The sequence below is a fragment of the Penicillium verhagenii genome (assembly GCF_028828195.1).
Source record: "Penicillium verhagenii strain IBT 33310 chromosome Unknown utg000009l_segment0_segment0, whole genome shotgun sequence".
Taxonomy (NCBI): Eukaryota; Fungi; Ascomycota; class Eurotiomycetes; order Eurotiales; family Aspergillaceae; genus Penicillium; species Penicillium verhagenii.
Window position 1 is genome coordinate 809,276 of NW_026643173.1, and position 16,763 is coordinate 826,038.

Here is a 16,763-nt window from a genome sequence, read left to right on the forward strand (position 1 = left end):
TGAGGATATCCTTCAAGTTAGGACCGCTGCGTGACTGCACACGTGTGCACATATATATCCTCCAAACACGGTCATCTATAAAATTTGCCGCCAAAAATCAATCGTATCGTTATGCGTAAGAGACAAAATTTAAAACTGAATATTACGCAAGCTCTGGAGAATGAATTTCAAACAAACAACATTGAAAAAAATAACTTGAAGTAACGCAAACATAACAGTGTTCCTGAATTGGGTTGTCAATAGCACTTGAGCCAACTTGGTAACTCCGGAAAAACTTTCCATTCGGGGAAACCCCGTCTCCGAGCTCCCGATCAAATTATGGTTGATGCGACTCCGCGACAAATAACTACCCTTGTCCAATACGCCCAACATGATCCAACTAAAGGTCAGTACCAGCCTTAAAACCACCACAATATACCCATTGCTGACTCTCTCCACACAGTCATTACTAAATTGCATCGACAACTCCGGCGCCTCAGTCGTCGAGTGCGTCAACGTTCTGAAGAAGAAGCGGCCCGCGACCATCGGTCAGTCCTGGACCCAAGACACCCCCAAATCCATAAACTGCTATGCCTCAGGAGGAGCAAGAGAGACTGGGAAAAAAGGAGTGCTGTATAGTGTGGAGCTAATGCTGGTTGATTCATACAGGTGATCGGATCGTCGTCGTCGTCCAGAAACAAAGAGCTGCTGGATCAGAGGGATCTGGTACCGCTCTCGCCAACAAGGTCCGCCGTGGTGATATTCGCCATGCAGTTGTGGTGCGCGTGAAGAAGGAACGTCAACGGGTTGATGGATCTGTGGTCCGATTTGGTGACAATGCCTGTGTTCTGGTGAACAAAGCCGGAGATCCGATCGGAACAAGAATGAATGGTAGGTTTTGTTGGACTCTTGAACCCCTAAGTGGAACATGCTGACTGGTTGTTTTTTTAAGGTGTTGTGGGACAGGAACTTCGTGATAAGCAGTGGTCGAAGATTTTGTCGTTGGCCCCCGTGCACGTGTAATACTATATATCACTATTTGGTTTTCATTTTTGTTGTTGTTTTACATTTTCTTTGGGAAAGCGTTGTTTCAAAGGCATTTTTTTTTGTATCAATAGAACTTTTCCTCTTGTCATAAAAAAACTGATGCACATGGGCAGAGAGTGTTTCCCGCTGAACGCCGAGGCATGCTGAACTCGCAAATAGAAAAAAAAAGACCGCAAAAGGGTATCCGAGTAACCAGGACGGGTCGTAAAAGAGTCATCACATAAAGACATTACCGCATGCGCAACAAACATAATAGAGTTTCTTTCGAGACAGGTTAGCATATTATCAAGTGAAGGGGGAAATCAATTCCACAGTCACTGACCATTCCGGTCTCGGCAGACCGCTGTTGAGATTGGAAAAACACGGCCTCATTCTCACCACAGCTGGGGCACAACTTGTTCGCACGGGGTAGCTAAATAATATAGGAGACAATATTGTGTCAGCCTGTTGAAGTAGACTTCTAATTGTCAATGGGCTGGGTGCTGGAATCGGAGTCGGCCTGGCCATTGATAATCATGCAAGTAACCTCATTCTCCGAGACATCCAGGTCGTCCATGAAAATCGGCTCAGCCTGGGCACAGTCGGCGCAAAGGACTGACTCGCCGCAAAGAAGGCAGAAGTTGGCAACACAAAGAAATTCGGAGAGACAAACCGTGGGGTCAGAGCCCACATCCTGGGTGACACCGGCGGTATCACCAACCTGGCTGTTGAGCTTGTTCTGGTAAACGCAGTAGGAGCTAGCGGGCTCTCCAACGTGGCAGGTGCGGCAGGTGAACATGAGCTGGTTAGTAGCTCGGTCCTCCTTCGGGTACAGCAGGTTAGAACTGTACAAAAAAAATTGATCAGTATACGTCCGGCTTCTCTCAGAAAAAATGAGATCTTGTAAGAAGGTGAAAGGGAGCTTGGCTCACCATTCACGACAGAATTTGAAGTGAATTTGATCTGCCTGCTTGTTGTCGCCGCCAGCGGGGGATGCGGGGCTCGCCGACATGGTAAAAGATTGAAAAACCCGAAGGATCGATACAAAAAGGGTCGTAGTATCGTAGTGTCGCCGTTGATACGGGATTGGAATTCGAGGGCGAAGAGTTGGGGAAGGAAGAAAGTGAAGGATAGGCGCGATTTGAGATTATTCTAGATCAGGCCACGTTTGCACTGTTTGCACTGCACTAGTACTTTCCAGGCTCCCCCGCAATTTCTCATTTGCGTGTCCCGCATTTCTTATGTCACAGTGCACTTATTTTGCTTCAATTTGGCTCTCTCCTAGGCTAGCAACATATCGTGTACACTCCTAACTCTCTACTATAATCTATTCAACATGGTAAGCTTGAATGAAAAAAAAGAATGATCAAAACGGGGAATTTTAATTAACGCGTTCCTTCTCTGTTTCTTTAAAGGCCGATACAGGATTGCCCTCCGGCTGGGAAGTCCGTCATTCCAACTCGAAGAACCTCCCTTACTACTTCCACCCAATCTCCAAAGAATCTCGCTGGGAACCTCCAACCGATACCGATACCGAAAAGCTGAAGAACTATATGGCGCAAAACCACACCCCCGCAGCTCGCAACGATGTCGGCGGACAACCCGAGGGAAAGATCCGCTGCAGCCACTTGCTGGTGAAGCACCGTGATAGCCGACGCCCTAGCAGTTGGCGCGAGGCTGATATTACCCGTTCGAAGGAAGAAGCCATTCAAATTCTTGAGGGTTACCAGCAGCGCATCCAGTCCGGCGAATCTACCCTGGGAGACATCGCCGTCTCAGAGTCTGATTGCAGCAGCGCTCGCAAGAAGGGCGACCTGTAAGTTCTTTGACTCGGATGAAATATTCAATTAAGGACTAATTCTTTTCTTCTCCAGTGGTTTCTTCGGTCCCGGCGAAATGCAGAAGGAGTTTGAAGATGCTGCCTTTGCCTTGTCGCCTGGTCAGGTCAGCGGCATCGTCGAGACTGCTTCCGGAGTCCACCTGATTGAACGGTACGTAGCAATGATACCATACAAGCTTCTCAAGATGCCCAGAAACTAATTACTCAAGAAACAGTGTCCAGTGATTTCATCGCAATCTAATCGACTTTTTTCAAGCGAAGGAGTGATGTGCTTTTTGTCTTTTCTCTTGTCTAATATTGGATGCGTTGTTTGATAAACACCCTTTGGTTTTCGTCCCCTTTCCCCAGTCCAGACGGGATTGGTATTCCAAAGTGTCCAGAGAAATAAAAAGCCACTGCCCCCATAAAGTTCGTTGTTGAACCTTGATACTCAAACTGCTTGGTGAAATTTGATTTTGCTGTTTTCCTCCTGTTTCCCTTTTGTTTTTACGAAACTGGGCACTACTGCAAAAAAAGTAATAGAGAGGCACCTACATTTCCAGAAATACAGATGCGTTTAATGACTGAGAAGCAGCGAGGGGGGTTTAGAAATATCGAAGAGTAGCAGCACCACCTACATTCCAGCCCATGAACTACAACATTCGAACTCCCCGATTTCCAACCTTGGAAGGGTTCAGCCTCAACTGATCCCCTGATAATCACCCATGGAATTCCATTCGGAATTCCATTCCAGATGACTTTTTTCATCCGTTTAAGACTGTCAAAGCTTTGTTTCTTTCAATTTATCAGAATCTTATTCATCCTAGCCAGTGGCATCTATTATCATACCTGAAACACTTTAATTGTTTTAGTGAAAGTCATTGATATCTGCCTATTACTGTAGAGACAAAGCGCTTCAATTTCAAGTGAACCTTGGAGATGGATCTGAATGCCCACTGCAACAAAGCAAACAAAGGGATCATTGTAAACGATTAGTAGGTACTTACCACTACGAGCACATGTGCATATAGCATATCTAAAATGTCCATAGTAAGTATACCCAAAAATTCCAAATTCCACATCCATCTATGAATGAATTTCCCCCAACTACAAGAGAGAAAAAATTGACCTCTACTGAAACGTGGGTAATTATCAAATAATGTGCATCTCATGGACTCGAAAGTACACGCTGTGCGGGTGTATATGGGTTGAAGAGGACATACTTTGTGAAGCGGACAAAATATGTCTTGGTCGGCGAATGGTCATTCTGTACTCGCATTTGCAGACCTGCAAGGAATGCTGGAAGAGGGGAGACAAGAGAATCGATGAGTCTATCGCCAAGATGATCGAAGGTGATAAGACAACGGGCCAGACAGGGAGCAAGGAAGAAGAAGAGACCTCCCAAGGCGCCGAAGCCCACGACAAGCCCGACAAGTGCACATGCGAAAATATGCAAAGACGATCCGACCGGACTGGTGATGAGAGAGACGGAATCATTCAGAGACTGGGCGAAGAAGATGGGACTGCAGACAATGATATAACGCACACGAATCCATCTAGACCACAAACGCCTATAACGGACTACGACCTAGACCCAGATAATCTCCCCTGGTATCTTCTCCATTATGAATACTACTGCGACTTATCCAGACCGTGTGAGCCAGTGAAACTGTCTTCAATGTGGAGAGATTATCGGACGACGCGGGAAAACAGCAATTGGGTTTATTTGGAAGGTGAGGATTCCCCCGTTGTTCGTCACGTTTTTTTTTCTCTTGCTTTCCCATACTGAGGCAAAGTTCTTAGATACGCTTGAGGGATGCCTTGAATCTGGACCCAATACAACAGATGGGAATGTTCATTTCGAGTGGGACTGCGAAAACAGGTCACCCTGGTGGTGGTGGAAAAGGGATTGTGATGACTAGCTCATTTGGGGATATGAAGCCTATGACTTTACGCTGGGATGAAAGCGAAATGCAAACTTGAAATTCGTAAAGTTTTGACGTATGTGCGAATTCAACTACTGGAGTGGCTCCGCCGTAAATGTAAAAATCCAATGGGCTTCACCTTCGCAGCCATATCCATCAGGGCGCTAGAGGTTGGTGTTGAGGCGACCCAGACGAGAAGTGATGGCGTCAATGACAGCAGATCTAATATTTCGTTAGTTTACGGCAGTTAAAAAGAGACCATTATAATATAAACTCACTCTCGCTCGACCATTCTCATCGCTTCTGTGACCCGCTGGCGCTGGAGACGCTGCGGGACCTTGGTCTGAGAGCCAGAAGATGAGTCTCCCAAGTCAGGTGAAGTGGGGGTCTTCGCAGCAATGGACTTGGTTTCGGAAACGAGGTCAAGTGCAAATTGTTTTACCTGGCAAATTGTTAGTTGATGGAATGAGGATCACTGCCAGAAAATGGAATCTCACCGTCTCTAAACGCTGGACAAGCTGTTGTCTTTCTTCCTCCTTGATTTGTCCATCCTCGAGGAATTCGGATAGAGTTTCGACCTCTGAGCCCCAAGCCTTTTCTTTCTCACTCAGAGGACGTCCGCCTGAATTGAGAACCTTCTTGCGTAGCGCGTCATAGCGTTTGATAAGTTCGATTTGTCGGTCCTTTGCGGTCTGAAGCCTCTTGTCCAAGGCCTCGCCATTTCTGGTGCCCTCCTCGCGGTTGCCGTCCTCGCCGACCTTACTGGTGACACCATTAATGCGCTCCGCAACATCTGACAGCTGTCTCAACTGATCTTTTAGCTCTCCTTGCAACCGTTCACATCTACGGAATAGATCCGAAGCGGCTCTCTCGAGTGCAGATGTATAGGTCGCGAGCTGACGGTGGGCAATCGTCACAAGATCCAAAGTTGCTGGTGACAGGCGTACGTGCTCTTTGAGAGTGTGTCGCTGCCGGTGAGGAACGTGAGTATCAACAAATGAATCCAGCGGGGAGACTGCGTAGAAGACAGCTGGAACTTGATACGGAGCACGTCGGGGGAGCACGATAGGAGACCCGGGAGTACTTGTTCGCTGCTCAATATGAATGTCCATTGCGGCAGAGAAAGATTCCTCCGGTGATTCCATGACAGCAGCGTACGGACTTGAGGGTTGGTAGGTAAGTAAAAGGTAACCGAGGTCAAAATCATAGAAGACCACAGAGCCAGCAAGGTGCGCGTTTTGGGCTGTGGCATCAGTATCAGAGACCTGTAAGATTCGTTCCCTTTGGGCAACATTTCCACTGCATAAAACCTGCAAACGGAAACCGGAACCCGAAGGATCCTCGGCCTGCAACTCGGCCTCGAGTCGTTGCACCCAAGAGGACATGGAGAAAGATACCACATTGGTAGCAGTAGTGACGAAGAAGGAGTAGCGCGAGTGGATATCTCTTGTAAAGATGGGCCATGCCACCGATTCTTCGCCATTGGTCTTAATAGTATCGAGTGACTCGACCAAGAGGAGATCCGAAGGATCTGAGAGGGGAGTTCGGAATGTATTTTTCTTAGACTTGGGAAGCCATTGGCCTTCAACGCCATCAAGCTCCAGGCAAATGTTCACACGGCCATTCCCGCTTGAGAGACAAATCACAGTGGCTGATAATTTGTCTTTTTCTGTGGCTTCGACAGCAAGCTCTTCATCTTCACCCATCATCAGATCTTCGACATTGAGCCTGGCTGCAATGACGAGAATATCGCAGATATCTAAATCATCCAAGTCGTCCCCGAGATCAAACCCGAATGGGCCTTGCAAACGTGGAATGGCGCTCGGGGCCGCCGGACGAGTAAAGACATCCGCGCCCTGTATGTTACCAGACTCTGAGGGTGGCTCTAATGGTTCTTGCTCGTCAATCTCTCGCAGCCAGTCATATTGTTGCCGGCATGCGATTAACTGGTCTTCTAGATCCTCAGGGGACTCTTCAAGAGCTGCCAACTTTGGAACAATGGCCGAAGAAAGTGAGGGAATCGTTGTAGAAGGAGCCTGCCATTTAGATGGCAACAAAGGGCAAAGGGCATAAAGATCACCTGGTCGCATAGCAACCCAGAGAGTCATAGGCGCCCATGCATCCTCTCTCTCGTTTCCACTGCCCGCGAAGCACGCAGAAGCAACTTCCATATCGATTATATCGGCAGAAAATCCTTTGTTCTTACCGAATCCCGATGGTGCGAAGTCCTGGTCTGACGAGGTTCCATCAACCAGCTTCCGGAGATCCACTGCCAGGGTAGGTTGGTCAAAAGACCAGTGGTTATTACGATCTAACTCCCACACACGCACCGCAGCATCCGCAGTAACGGTGACAATGCATCCACTCAAGTTGGTGTGGAGCCCAAGGGGATGCCATAGAGCAGATACCACGGGTGCTTCTGGAATGACATGGGTGGTCGGGCCAAGCTGATAGGTTTTCAGACGGATGGGATTTGTGTCTGTCGAGGAGAGATGCGATGAATCAGGGAGAACAGAAATATGAACAGTGTGCTCGGTGACGATGGCTAGGAATGCGCCATTCGGGGAGGGGAGGATTTGTCGGATGAGGCCGTAAACGGGCACTGACAGAACCTGTGTTTGTTAGTCGTAGGTTTTTACTTCGAGGGCAAGCAAAGGCAAGATATTTCGAGAATACCGATAGAGTGACTTACCCTGTAAGGCGGGGGTTTGGCGCTATTTGCCTCTTCCTTCACAGAACCAGTAGAGCTCTTCTGTCGAGCTTCTTGTTGCCATTGGTCCTTCAGTCGCGCAAGGTCAGACCATCGAATTTCGTTGTCAACGACGGCAAAAACTTCGTTCCCTCTCTTGGCGATTGTGCGATTTGCTGCGTCCGGTGCCGTAGTCTTTGATCCGTTTGTCAAGGCTTGCACATGGCCTTTGTCAGACGCACCGGTGAAAAGGCTGGCGCCAGGCGATGGACGACATAGCCAGGCTGGCGCGTAGCTGTTGACTTTTGGCATAGGGTCGTCGGATGAGTAGTTGTATGGCGTGGAAGTAAGATCTGGTTCGAGATTTGGAGTATAAGAAGAGGGTTCAGAGCATCGTCGCAAAAGGTGTGGTGAAGTGGAAGGAAGTGTTGATGCGGCATTGGAATTTGGGCGCGCCAAGATCTTTAGAAGCTCCGAGCTCCCTTGTCCGCCTTTCTTGCTGGTCTCACTCATCTTGACACTCTCCCCCGTCTGGAGTTCCCACCAAATTCAATTCCACCATGAGCTTAGTCGAGATTAATACCATCGATCGTTTGGATCGGCCCAGTGCTTATTATGCTGGCAAGGTGAGCGATTCCCTTTGCAGCCTCTTCAGGGTGTGCGCGTTTGCGAAAGACCGGCGCTCACAACTAAACTGAGCAGAACAAGCGCCGCAGAGATCACGATGAAAGAGAACAGGAGGACCCCAACGCAAAGCTAAAGAACGCGACAACCCTCTACGTGGGTAATTTGTATGTGACTGACTACAGGCTGAAACTTGCGACATCCCACTGATTCGATCACAGATCATTCTATACAACAGAGGAACAAATCCATGAGCTTTTCTCCAAGTGAGTTTAGGTGAAACAGTGGGATACCGAGTCAAAGCTAACATTGATATACAGATGCGGCGAAGTCAAGCGATTGGTAATGGGTCTTGACCGATTCAACAAGACTCCCTGTGGATTCTGCTTCGTGGAATACTACAACCACCAAGATGCCGTGGACTGCCTGAAGTACATTGGAGGAACCAAACTCGACGAGCGAATTATTCGGACTGACTTGGACCCTGGATTTGAGGAGGGTCGGCAATACGGGTAAGTATTAGCATCAATTAAGTCTTGAGAACGTGAGCTGATATATTCGGACAGACGTGGAAAATCAGGTGGCCAAGTCCGTGACGAGTACCGCGAGGAATACGACCCTGGTCGAGGCGGTTATGGCCGCGCAAATGATGAGCAACGCGCACGAGAGGAAGAAGAGTATGGTGCTGGACGATAGGTATTAAACATGGATATGAAGCGTTGGGGCAGGCAAAATGGCGTTATTTCCAAGGGTGTGAGATCTATTAGCAGAGAAAAAAAAACACCAGAGATTTTATGTTCATCTCATACTCTATTTGCATGTCTTCTCAGCACAGGTTTAAAAATCGGTCTATTGATGTCCCAGTTTCGTTCTTTTGCTAACAGCAGCTTGCACCTGGCGCAGCCACCATGCATGGATTCGAGCATCACCAGTCAGCTCCGGGTGGAAGCTGGTACCAAAGACGTTACCCTGGCGCACAGCGATAACATCGCCCACCTCCTCATCGGGACTGATATTTCGGCTTTGTGTGGCGATGCGGGCGGCGGGCCCTGACAAGGTGGCCAGCACCTCAACATTATCAGCCGTCGCAGCTTCTGCCACCGCATCTTTGGTGGGCCTGGACGGAGCAACCACGGTGTCTTCCCGATCCATCTCCCCCACCTGGATACCCTTTTGGTGAGGCAAGATGCATTCCACAATCGGTGCGCGAATGAAAACGGCGGGAAATGGCTCTGCGGTTTCGCCAAGGAACTGAAGATCGAGCGGGGCCTGGAAGCTCTCTGCTTGCCGGCCAAAGTGGTTGCGATTGACTCGAACGTCGAGACCTCCAATAAGCTCCTGTCCACCTTTCTTGGTACGGTTCGCCGACTCGGCGAGCAAAATCAGGCCGGCGCAAGTGCCCCATGTTGGCTTACGAAGGACCCTATACAATAGCTGCGTTAGTTTCCAGTCACATACATACACGAAGCCAATGCCAGGACCGAGCGCTCACTTGACGAATTCTCTCAGCGGTTCCAAAAGATTTGACCTCGCAGCAACCAAAGACATTGTGGTACTCTCGCCACCAGGTAAGACAAGCCCGTCGCATCGGGCGAGCTCCTCTGAAGTTCGCACTTCGATGAATTGCCACGCAGCAGAGTCCTGCTCCACAGCCTTTTTCAACAGTTCGACATGCTCAACAAACGCGCCCTGCAAGGCAAGAACCCCCACTGTAATTGTCATTTTGGTAGATGAGTAGAAGTATAGAAAATAAAGTTGCCCTCCTTGTGGCGTTGTGACTCTTCATGCACGTGATGTCTATTTTCCGCGGGGAAACACCCGTATCGGCACTATCGGCACGTGAAGATCGTACAGATAAGCTGCCGATAAGCTTATCCGTGTTGCACTCCAACGCGAGGCATCAATACTCCAAAGTGGGGTCTAGAATGATCAGGTGTCAATCAGAACATCGGCCATTTCACTGCCTGAAGCCTTCGAGATTAGTGGGGGCCGTCACCATAATAACACCTCTACATCCAATTTTACTCTTCCCCTAACTCGCTCCGATGGAAGCATTCAAAATGCGGACCAATGAGATCAGGCTGGAGGATGCTCACAATGACAATCCCAACGTCGAAAATAAGGAGTATTCCTTAACAGGTCTCCCAACAACAGCTCGCTGGTACATCGATGTCCGAGAATGGGACGCATGCGGCAAAAATCTACCATTGTTGGAATTCCTTCGCCCGGACGAGCAGAAATCTGTGATAAGGTACTATCATGATGCAGACAAACGCATGTCACTGGCCTCACATCTCCTCAAATACCTCTATATTCACCATGCTTGCGGAATTCCGTGGAAAGAAATCGTTCTCAGACGCACAGAAATGCCCGAAAACCGACCATACTATAAGTCTACCACGGACACTGAAGTTGAATTCAATGTCACCCACCAGGCAGGACTTACTATTCTAGCGGGAACCATTGCTCCAAATCACCAGCAGACGCTACACCACGCCAATGGGGGAGACCTGACTCCTCAGCCACGGCTGGGCATTGACGTGACCTGCGTTAACGAGAACCGCCGCAAGGTTATCAAGACCATGGCCGAGTACCTAGAACATGTTTCTATTTTTGTCGATGTATTCTCAGAAACCGAGCTTCGGACCATGAGAAACCCACGCCAGGCACTTGACCGGGCACGAGAATGTGGTCTCGCAAAGGCATTCGACGGATCTAATTCTGAAGACACAATCGTTCGCTATGGACTACGTCTATTCTATTCGTACTGGGCCCTCAAAGAAGCATACCTGAAGATGACTGGAGACGCGCTTCTGGCTCCTTGGGTACGTACCCTTGAATTCTTGAACGTCATTCCTCCCGATCCCGTCGAACCTCTTCACGCCCAGAAACCATATGTCCCCTCTCAAGGTCTGAAATACATCCCACAATCACCCAAGAACTGGGGCCCTCTATTCGCAGGAGTGAGGGCCACAAAGGATGGGAAAACCTTAGATGATGTCCGTTTTCAGCTCGTCGCATTTGAATCCGACTACATCGTTGCGGTGGCTGGTCGGGGGCTCCCCGTTGGCGTTTTCCCGGATGGGAAGTATAACCAGGGTTTGCACCACTTGCCTGCCCAAATCACCGTGTGCTCAGAGAATCAGAAGGAAGAACACCGTATTCCTCTCAGTGCTAAAAAGGTGATTGGAGATATGGACCCATGGGATATTCCATCCTCGATCGTGGACCCCTGGCTTCCAATGCAAGAGGTTGATATTGATATTGATATCCGGGCTTGTGCTGAGGGTCGATGTCTTCATCCTGAAAACCCCAGATCTGTTCTTTCCAGAGTTAAGGCAGAGTTACCTGATTCGGCGTGATGCAACATGTCTATGGGGCGGGGAATCAAAGTCGCTTGCCAATACTAAGTGGAAGTCATTCTCTCATGAATAGATAAGATTTTTATATAGCGTTCGGAAAATGGCATTGCATCATTGTAAGATAAGAAACAGTCACGAGATTATTAAATCATTTCATGCTAAAGATATGTACAATTGCGGGATGGGCATGAAGAGAAGAGGAGGGGCGATGAAGGTGTATAATAATAAGTCCCGAAATAAGCGATACCAGAAAGAAGGGAAAGTAGAAAAGGGCGGAAGCAATCAATTCGTGAGAATTCCCACCAGGCGAAATGTTTCGAATGGCGAGATCAAAGTTCTTCTATCCGTAGCAGTCTGCGCTTGAGATAACAAGGGGTATGTGCCGGACAAGAAAATGTATATACAGCAACAAGAGTCAGTGGCTACTCAATTGAAACGACAAGGTTCAAGAGCGCGATATTTTGGGCGCAATTAATCAGGGCATATTTGGGTTCACGCGAGGTGCCCCACTTGTGGCCTTTATGATGCACGTCTCGTAATTCGTGATCGCGGTAATAGTGCTTAAATCTCGATGGCGGTTGACACGCCGTTGGCCTGTGACTCAACCTTGTTTTCTTGGGGCTGTGCCATTTCCAGAATGGTCTCCAGCATAGAGTCGCGTGTCAATAAAGTGAGTTGATCAACATCCGCTGAGGTCATGTTCTTGGTTTCGATGGGGGGAAGAACTATTCGATACATATTAGGAGGGAGTTTCAACAGATACTTGGATCGGCAAAAGCTAACCTTTGACCCTGATAGTGCCCGAATTGAACCGCCAGGCACGAGGCGACATAATATGGGCATAATTTTCCGTTACAACAGGAACGATAGGCACACCTGCCCTGATGGCAAGGTGGAATGCACCCTTCTTGAATGGCAAAAGCATAGCTTCATCGGAGTAGCTCCGTGTGCCTTCAGCAAAGATGAAGACACTTTGACTGTGGTTTTTCATCTCATCCACTGCACCATCGAAGGCCTTCATAGCAGTTTCGCGGTTCGCACGATCAATGAAGACAGTGCGAGATAGCCACATGAACCAGCCAAGGAAGGGGATATTGCGCAGGGACTTCTTGGCAGTAACACTGCAGTAGGGTGGGAAGACGTTGCCGAGCATGAGAACGTCGAGCTCAGTCTGGTGGTTGCCAACAAAGACGGCGGGACGAGTGGAGAGGTACTCTTCGCCCTCAACGATATCGAAGCAAACACCAGTGGTGAAGCGCATCACCCACTTAAAGCTGCGGCCGGTGGCCCATTGCGAGATTCGGCCGTAGCCTGCAAGGCGGAGGACGATAGACGCGAAGACTCCATAAGTTGCACTTAGGAGCAGGGAGCCATATGCGGCGAGACAGCGTGCGAAGAAGGCTGCGCGGGGTACTTTCTGACCAATGGCAAAAAGTGAAAGTGTCACCACCACCAAAGAGCTCACGCCCGACAGGATATAGGAACTGATCGACATAGTGGTGGGATCGATACGCCAAACTGTTGGGAGATGGTTGGTGGTCAGCTTTCAGATGTCGGGAACAAGTATTATATATGAAAAAGAGTCTAGAAGTTTGATAGGGATATGATACCTCGTTCACTGAAGGTTGGTCTCAACCTAGAAGAATAACGGTGAAGGAAAGAAATCACAAGGAGCGAGGGCCATGGTGCGGGACTGCGGAGGTGGATACTGCTTTTTTTGCCCACGCCGACTCACCGCCAGCTGATGGTAGCAGATGACGGCATCACGCAGAATTTAGATATGCATGTAATACTAATAATACAAACTACTACATAGTACTATATAGAGTTTGGTGAGTATACTGGGTGTATTTGAACCTTCTAAATCCACAAGGTTCCCGAGTATGCATATAGATCCGAGAGAATCGTTTACTATCTGAATTCCAAGGTTTGATGATGGTACAACATCCATTCAATGTTAATAATGCATTGCGCTATGCCATCGACGGGTCCACCATGATGCCCTAATCTCACTAATGTACAGAACACACTGAATGGTGTCTAGACGTGGAAACAAAACTCCTCAGTGATGCTGTGTGTGCAGAAAAGGTCCGGAAACGCCGAGCTCCTAAGATATGATCCCCCCCAAGTCAAACGTAAAAAGTGAAAAAAAAGCCATGAAGGCTAGAAACATCATAAGACTATGCCATATCGTCATCCTCCATCTCATCATCTATCGACTCCATCGCATCCTTAATAAACTGTGCAGCCTGTATCGAAGTTAGAAAAAGAGAACACAGATCGAAGGTGGAATTGGGATATTGTACCTTTGGGTCCAAGTTCAAGGCCGTTGTGAAGTGCTTGATCGCATTAGGCTTGTCATGGATGATCTTGTACAACTTGCCTAAAAGATAATGCACATTTGCCTCGTCGGGGGCCATATCTTTAAGGACCTTCAGGTCTACAAGTGCAAACTTGTATTCGTGGAGTTTCATCAACACGCGAGCTTTGCGGAATCGGGCCAAGATAGAATGTGGTGCCAGAGAGCACGCGCGTTCATAGTGGACCAAAGCCCCTTTGGCATTATCACTCTTCTCTGAGACTAGTCCAATGCAGCAAATAAGGACCGCATTAGTAGGATTGATCATTGCCGCATTGCGGAAATGCTGTTCAGCTTCATCTAGCTTGCCCATCTTATCGTAAACTGTGCCTAGACCGTACCATGCGTTGTAGTGCCGGGCATCGGCCTTAATGCCGTGACGATAGGCATCGAGAGCCTTGTCATACTCCTCATTTGCAACATACTCATGTCCTTGAAGAGTGAATGCGTATGCAAATTCAGTATCCAGCTGAGTTGCACGCTTGAAACACTTGAGGGCCATGTCATGATCCCGTGACTGGGAGAACGAGTTGCCAACAGCACACCAGGCCTGAGGGGAGAGTCGATCTACCTCCACAAGCTGGCGTGCTAAGTAAGCTAATTCCACATCATTTTTCAAATGCCAAAGCACAGTCGAATAGATTTCCATATCTTCGAGCCTTGATGGCGCCAAGGCCTGCACCTTGGCGAAATACTTAGCAGCATCGGAATACATGGCCTGCTCAAAGAAAGCACGGCCAAGCTGAGCTAAAACCCAAGGCGTTTCCCGCTGACCCTGCGAAAGAGAACTGTAGTGCTGAATGGCATCCGTGCACTTGTATCGACTCAACGAAAAGTACCCCGAGGCAAGTTTTGTAAAGAGCCCCAGAAGCCAATTCAAGGCATCAAGCTCCTTTTGTTTTTCGGTGTTCTTGGGAAGAGGAGGCACTGGTGGTATGGATGTTGTACGGTGGTGATCTTTTCCATCGCCGTCATAGGAGTCCATTGGTTTTCGGTTGCCACTAACAACGCGCCCAACGGTGGAAGCTGTTCCAATCCGTGATTTTGAATTTGCACTTCTTACTTTCTTGACTTCACGTCCATCTCTACCAGCCAATGTGCTGTTGGATAATTTTGTGGCAGGGTTGATTTGATTGAAGAGCCGAACACTGCGGCGCTGAGGGGCACCTGGTTCTGTTGGTTGCGGAGGAAGAGGATGGGCGACCTGACCAGAGACGGTGCGTTTACGGTCGCCGATTCGCGGCGCTGGCGGAGGCTCTTTTTCAAACGGCGCCACTGGTGGCTCTTCTGGTTCTGTTCTAGTTTTCGGTCGAGGACGGATGCCGGTTGGGCGCATTTTTGGGGCAGTTTGGCCTGGGTGATCCAAGCTCATTGCCTGGATTGTGCGAATCTTTCTGGCTGGGGCCAATGGTGGCTCCCAGCCGGATTCTGGGTCCGTGACACCATTTGCGATCCGAAACTCATCCGATCCGCTGCTTTGGCCGGGGGTCTCCACCCCTTCATGAATAAATGGCTGAGGTGCAGATGTAACATTGACCGAACTCAGAGTGAGCTTTTCCCAGAGTGCGGAGCTACCATTTGTAGCCGCATCCTCGCTATGGGTGGTAGGAACCATAAAAGGGTCGACCCCGGAATTTCCATTGGATGACGCTGGAAACGACCCTTCGGTCGGACTGAAGTAATCGGATGATGTTTCCAAATCTTCCCGAGGAGAGGATATTATGGCTAGTAGTTCGGGACTGAGTTGGAAGATATTTGGGACTCGGATGTTGACGCCTGTGCAAGAATTAGCTTCTCCGGGCTATATCACAGGGAGGGAGGAAAGATAAATTTGAACGGACCTGTTGCGCTTAAACCCAAGAAGGCATCCCACATGAATGGATTAAGCTTGAGTGAGTCCACGTAGCAATCAATTGCTCTGGTCACGTCTTTGTGTGCATAGAAGAGCTTTCCCTGCAGACAGTAAACCGCAGCTGCATCAGGCAAATGTTGCCGCTGCGTTTCACTGTGTTTATCTGGAGCTGGGTATTAGTCTAGTCCTAGCTCCAAGCAAGGCAAATATGAAACTCACTCCAGTGGTTTTTAGACGCCCATAGATTTTTGCTTCGCTCTAATGCTGTTACACCGTCCAAATATTTCCCGAGATCAAGGCATGCCTGCGCGAAGACATAAGCACAGCCGGCGTGTAGGCCACGAGATCCTGTAGGTTGACTGCACTCGAAGGCCTGTTTGACCTCACCGTTGAGTAAGTGACAGAGAGCCAGAAGGTAATGCGCCTCGAAAGATCGTGGTTCAAAGGCCTGTAAACGACCGGCAAGGAAGAGCGCGTTCTTAATAAGGTTGTTGTCAAGTTGATAGTAGATCAAGTGTCGCAGCTGGCCTGCGATATGGCCCGTAGACAAAGCAGCCATGACGAAGAGGGAGGGGTGCGCGTGTAGCCCAGCGCGTGAAGTGGTGGATTTTGAAGTAGGGATGTTGAGGGAGAAGAAGATACGAGTGAAAGGGAAGAAGTGGTGCGATCGTTGAGTATCGGTTCTTTGGCTGTGAAAAGCGCTGTCAAGTCCGGTGCCTTTGAGAGGCACACTTTGAGACGCGGGGAGACGACGCGCGAGTTCAACTTAGAAAACAAAGAACAGCGGGCCTAAAAAGAAGCACCCTACAGACATGGAACCTGATCAGTCAGTCTGTAAGTGAAATGAGACTTTTGTCTGCGAGTGAAGAATCAACGACGACGGTGGTTTGTGCTAGCACGGAATGTAAACTGACGGAAACGGTAAGAACGGTAAGAGAAACCAGGATTGGCGAAACAAGTCAGATACAGTGTAGACTCCAGGATGAGTCTTCACGGCATCCAACTCATTGCGCTGGATCAGGAAGCCAGTCAAGGGAATAAGGAGGAATTCCAAGGTGGAGGAATTCCAAGGTGGAGAACGATTGGAGTTGTTGCTGCATTGTAATCTTATTTTGGTTGAGTAGATCA

The 16,763-nt window shown here is 48.8% G+C and overlaps 10 protein-coding genes across 10 annotated transcripts; 5 read left to right on the forward strand and 5 right to left on the reverse strand.

Moving 5' to 3' along the window:
• Window positions 1-370: 370 nt before the first annotated feature.
• Window positions 371-1,002, forward strand: N7466_009361 (mitochondrial 54S ribosomal protein uL14m; the record flags this gene model as incomplete). The annotated part of the gene is made up of 4 exons (XM_057168750.1): window positions 371-385; window positions 443-527; window positions 649-870; window positions 932-1,002. The coding sequence occupies 4 exons, from the start codon at window positions 371-373 to the stop codon at window positions 1,000-1,002; spliced, it is 393 nt and encodes a 130-aa protein (XP_057017456.1).
• Window positions 1,003-1,486: 484 nt separating this feature from the next.
• N7466_009362 (DNA-directed RNA polymerase II core subunit RPB9) lies at window positions 1,487-2,017 on the reverse strand (the record flags this gene model as incomplete). Its single annotated transcript, XM_057168751.1, has 2 exons — window positions 1,487-1,850; window positions 1,938-2,017. 2 exons carry the CDS (start codon window positions 2,015-2,017, stop codon window positions 1,487-1,489), a joined length of 444 nt encoding a protein of 147 aa, XP_057017457.1.
• A 324-nt stretch (window positions 2,018-2,341) lies between these two features.
• pin1 (peptidylprolyl isomerase ESS1) lies at window positions 2,342-3,070 on the forward strand (the record flags this gene model as incomplete). The annotated part of the gene is made up of 4 exons (XM_057168752.1): window positions 2,342-2,344; window positions 2,421-2,821; window positions 2,880-2,996; window positions 3,061-3,070. The coding sequence occupies 4 exons, from the start codon at window positions 2,342-2,344 to the stop codon at window positions 3,068-3,070; spliced, it is 531 nt and encodes a 176-aa protein (XP_057017458.1).
• A 1,012-nt stretch (window positions 3,071-4,082) lies between these two features.
• Window positions 4,083-4,807, forward strand: N7466_009364 (uncharacterized protein; the record flags this gene model as incomplete). The annotated part of the gene is made up of 2 exons (XM_057168753.1): window positions 4,083-4,479; window positions 4,707-4,807. The coding sequence occupies 2 exons, from the start codon at window positions 4,083-4,085 to the stop codon at window positions 4,805-4,807; spliced, it is 498 nt and encodes a 165-aa protein (XP_057017459.1).
• A 106-nt stretch (window positions 4,808-4,913) lies between these two features.
• Window positions 4,914-7,951, reverse strand: N7466_009365 (uncharacterized protein; the record flags this gene model as incomplete). Its single annotated transcript, XM_057168754.1, has 4 exons — window positions 4,914-4,971; window positions 5,028-5,191; window positions 5,247-7,361; window positions 7,442-7,951. The coding sequence occupies 4 exons, from the start codon at window positions 7,949-7,951 to the stop codon at window positions 4,914-4,916; spliced, it is 2,847 nt and encodes a 948-aa protein (XP_057017460.1).
• A 47-nt stretch (window positions 7,952-7,998) lies between these two features.
• N7466_009366 (nuclear cap-binding protein subunit CBC2) lies at window positions 7,999-8,758 on the forward strand (the record flags this gene model as incomplete). Its single annotated transcript, XM_057168755.1, has 5 exons — window positions 7,999-8,064; window positions 8,141-8,229; window positions 8,284-8,328; window positions 8,383-8,574; window positions 8,629-8,758. The coding sequence occupies 5 exons, from the start codon at window positions 7,999-8,001 to the stop codon at window positions 8,756-8,758; spliced, it is 522 nt and encodes a 173-aa protein (XP_057017461.1).
• A 153-nt stretch (window positions 8,759-8,911) lies between these two features.
• On the reverse strand, window positions 8,912-9,784 carry N7466_009367 (pyridoxal 5'-phosphate synthase glutaminase subunit PdxT; the record flags this gene model as incomplete). The annotated part of the gene is made up of 2 exons (XM_057168756.1): window positions 8,912-9,485; window positions 9,555-9,784. 2 exons carry the CDS (start codon window positions 9,782-9,784, stop codon window positions 8,912-8,914), a joined length of 804 nt encoding a protein of 267 aa, XP_057017462.1.
• Window positions 9,785-10,107: 323 nt separating this feature from the next.
• Window positions 10,108-11,424, forward strand: N7466_009368 (4'-phosphopantetheinyl transferase family protein; the record flags this gene model as incomplete). The annotated part of the gene is made up of 1 exon (XM_057168757.1): window positions 10,108-11,424. One exon carries the CDS (start codon window positions 10,108-10,110, stop codon window positions 11,422-11,424), a length of 1,317 nt encoding a protein of 438 aa, XP_057017463.1.
• Window positions 11,425-11,985: 561 nt separating this feature from the next.
• On the reverse strand, window positions 11,986-12,919 carry N7466_009369 (1-acylglycerol-3-phosphate O-acyltransferase SLC1; the record flags this gene model as incomplete). Its single annotated transcript, XM_057168758.1, has 2 exons — window positions 11,986-12,149; window positions 12,208-12,919. 2 exons carry the CDS (start codon window positions 12,917-12,919, stop codon window positions 11,986-11,988), a joined length of 876 nt encoding a protein of 291 aa, XP_057017464.1.
• A 685-nt stretch (window positions 12,920-13,604) lies between these two features.
• On the reverse strand, window positions 13,605-16,194 carry N7466_009370 (anaphase promoting complex subunit bimA; the record flags this gene model as incomplete). Its single annotated transcript, XM_057168759.1, has 4 exons — window positions 13,605-13,673; window positions 13,731-15,559; window positions 15,625-15,798; window positions 15,855-16,194. 4 exons carry the CDS (start codon window positions 16,192-16,194, stop codon window positions 13,605-13,607), a joined length of 2,412 nt encoding a protein of 803 aa, XP_057017465.1.
• Window positions 16,195-16,763: the final 569 nt, after the last annotated feature.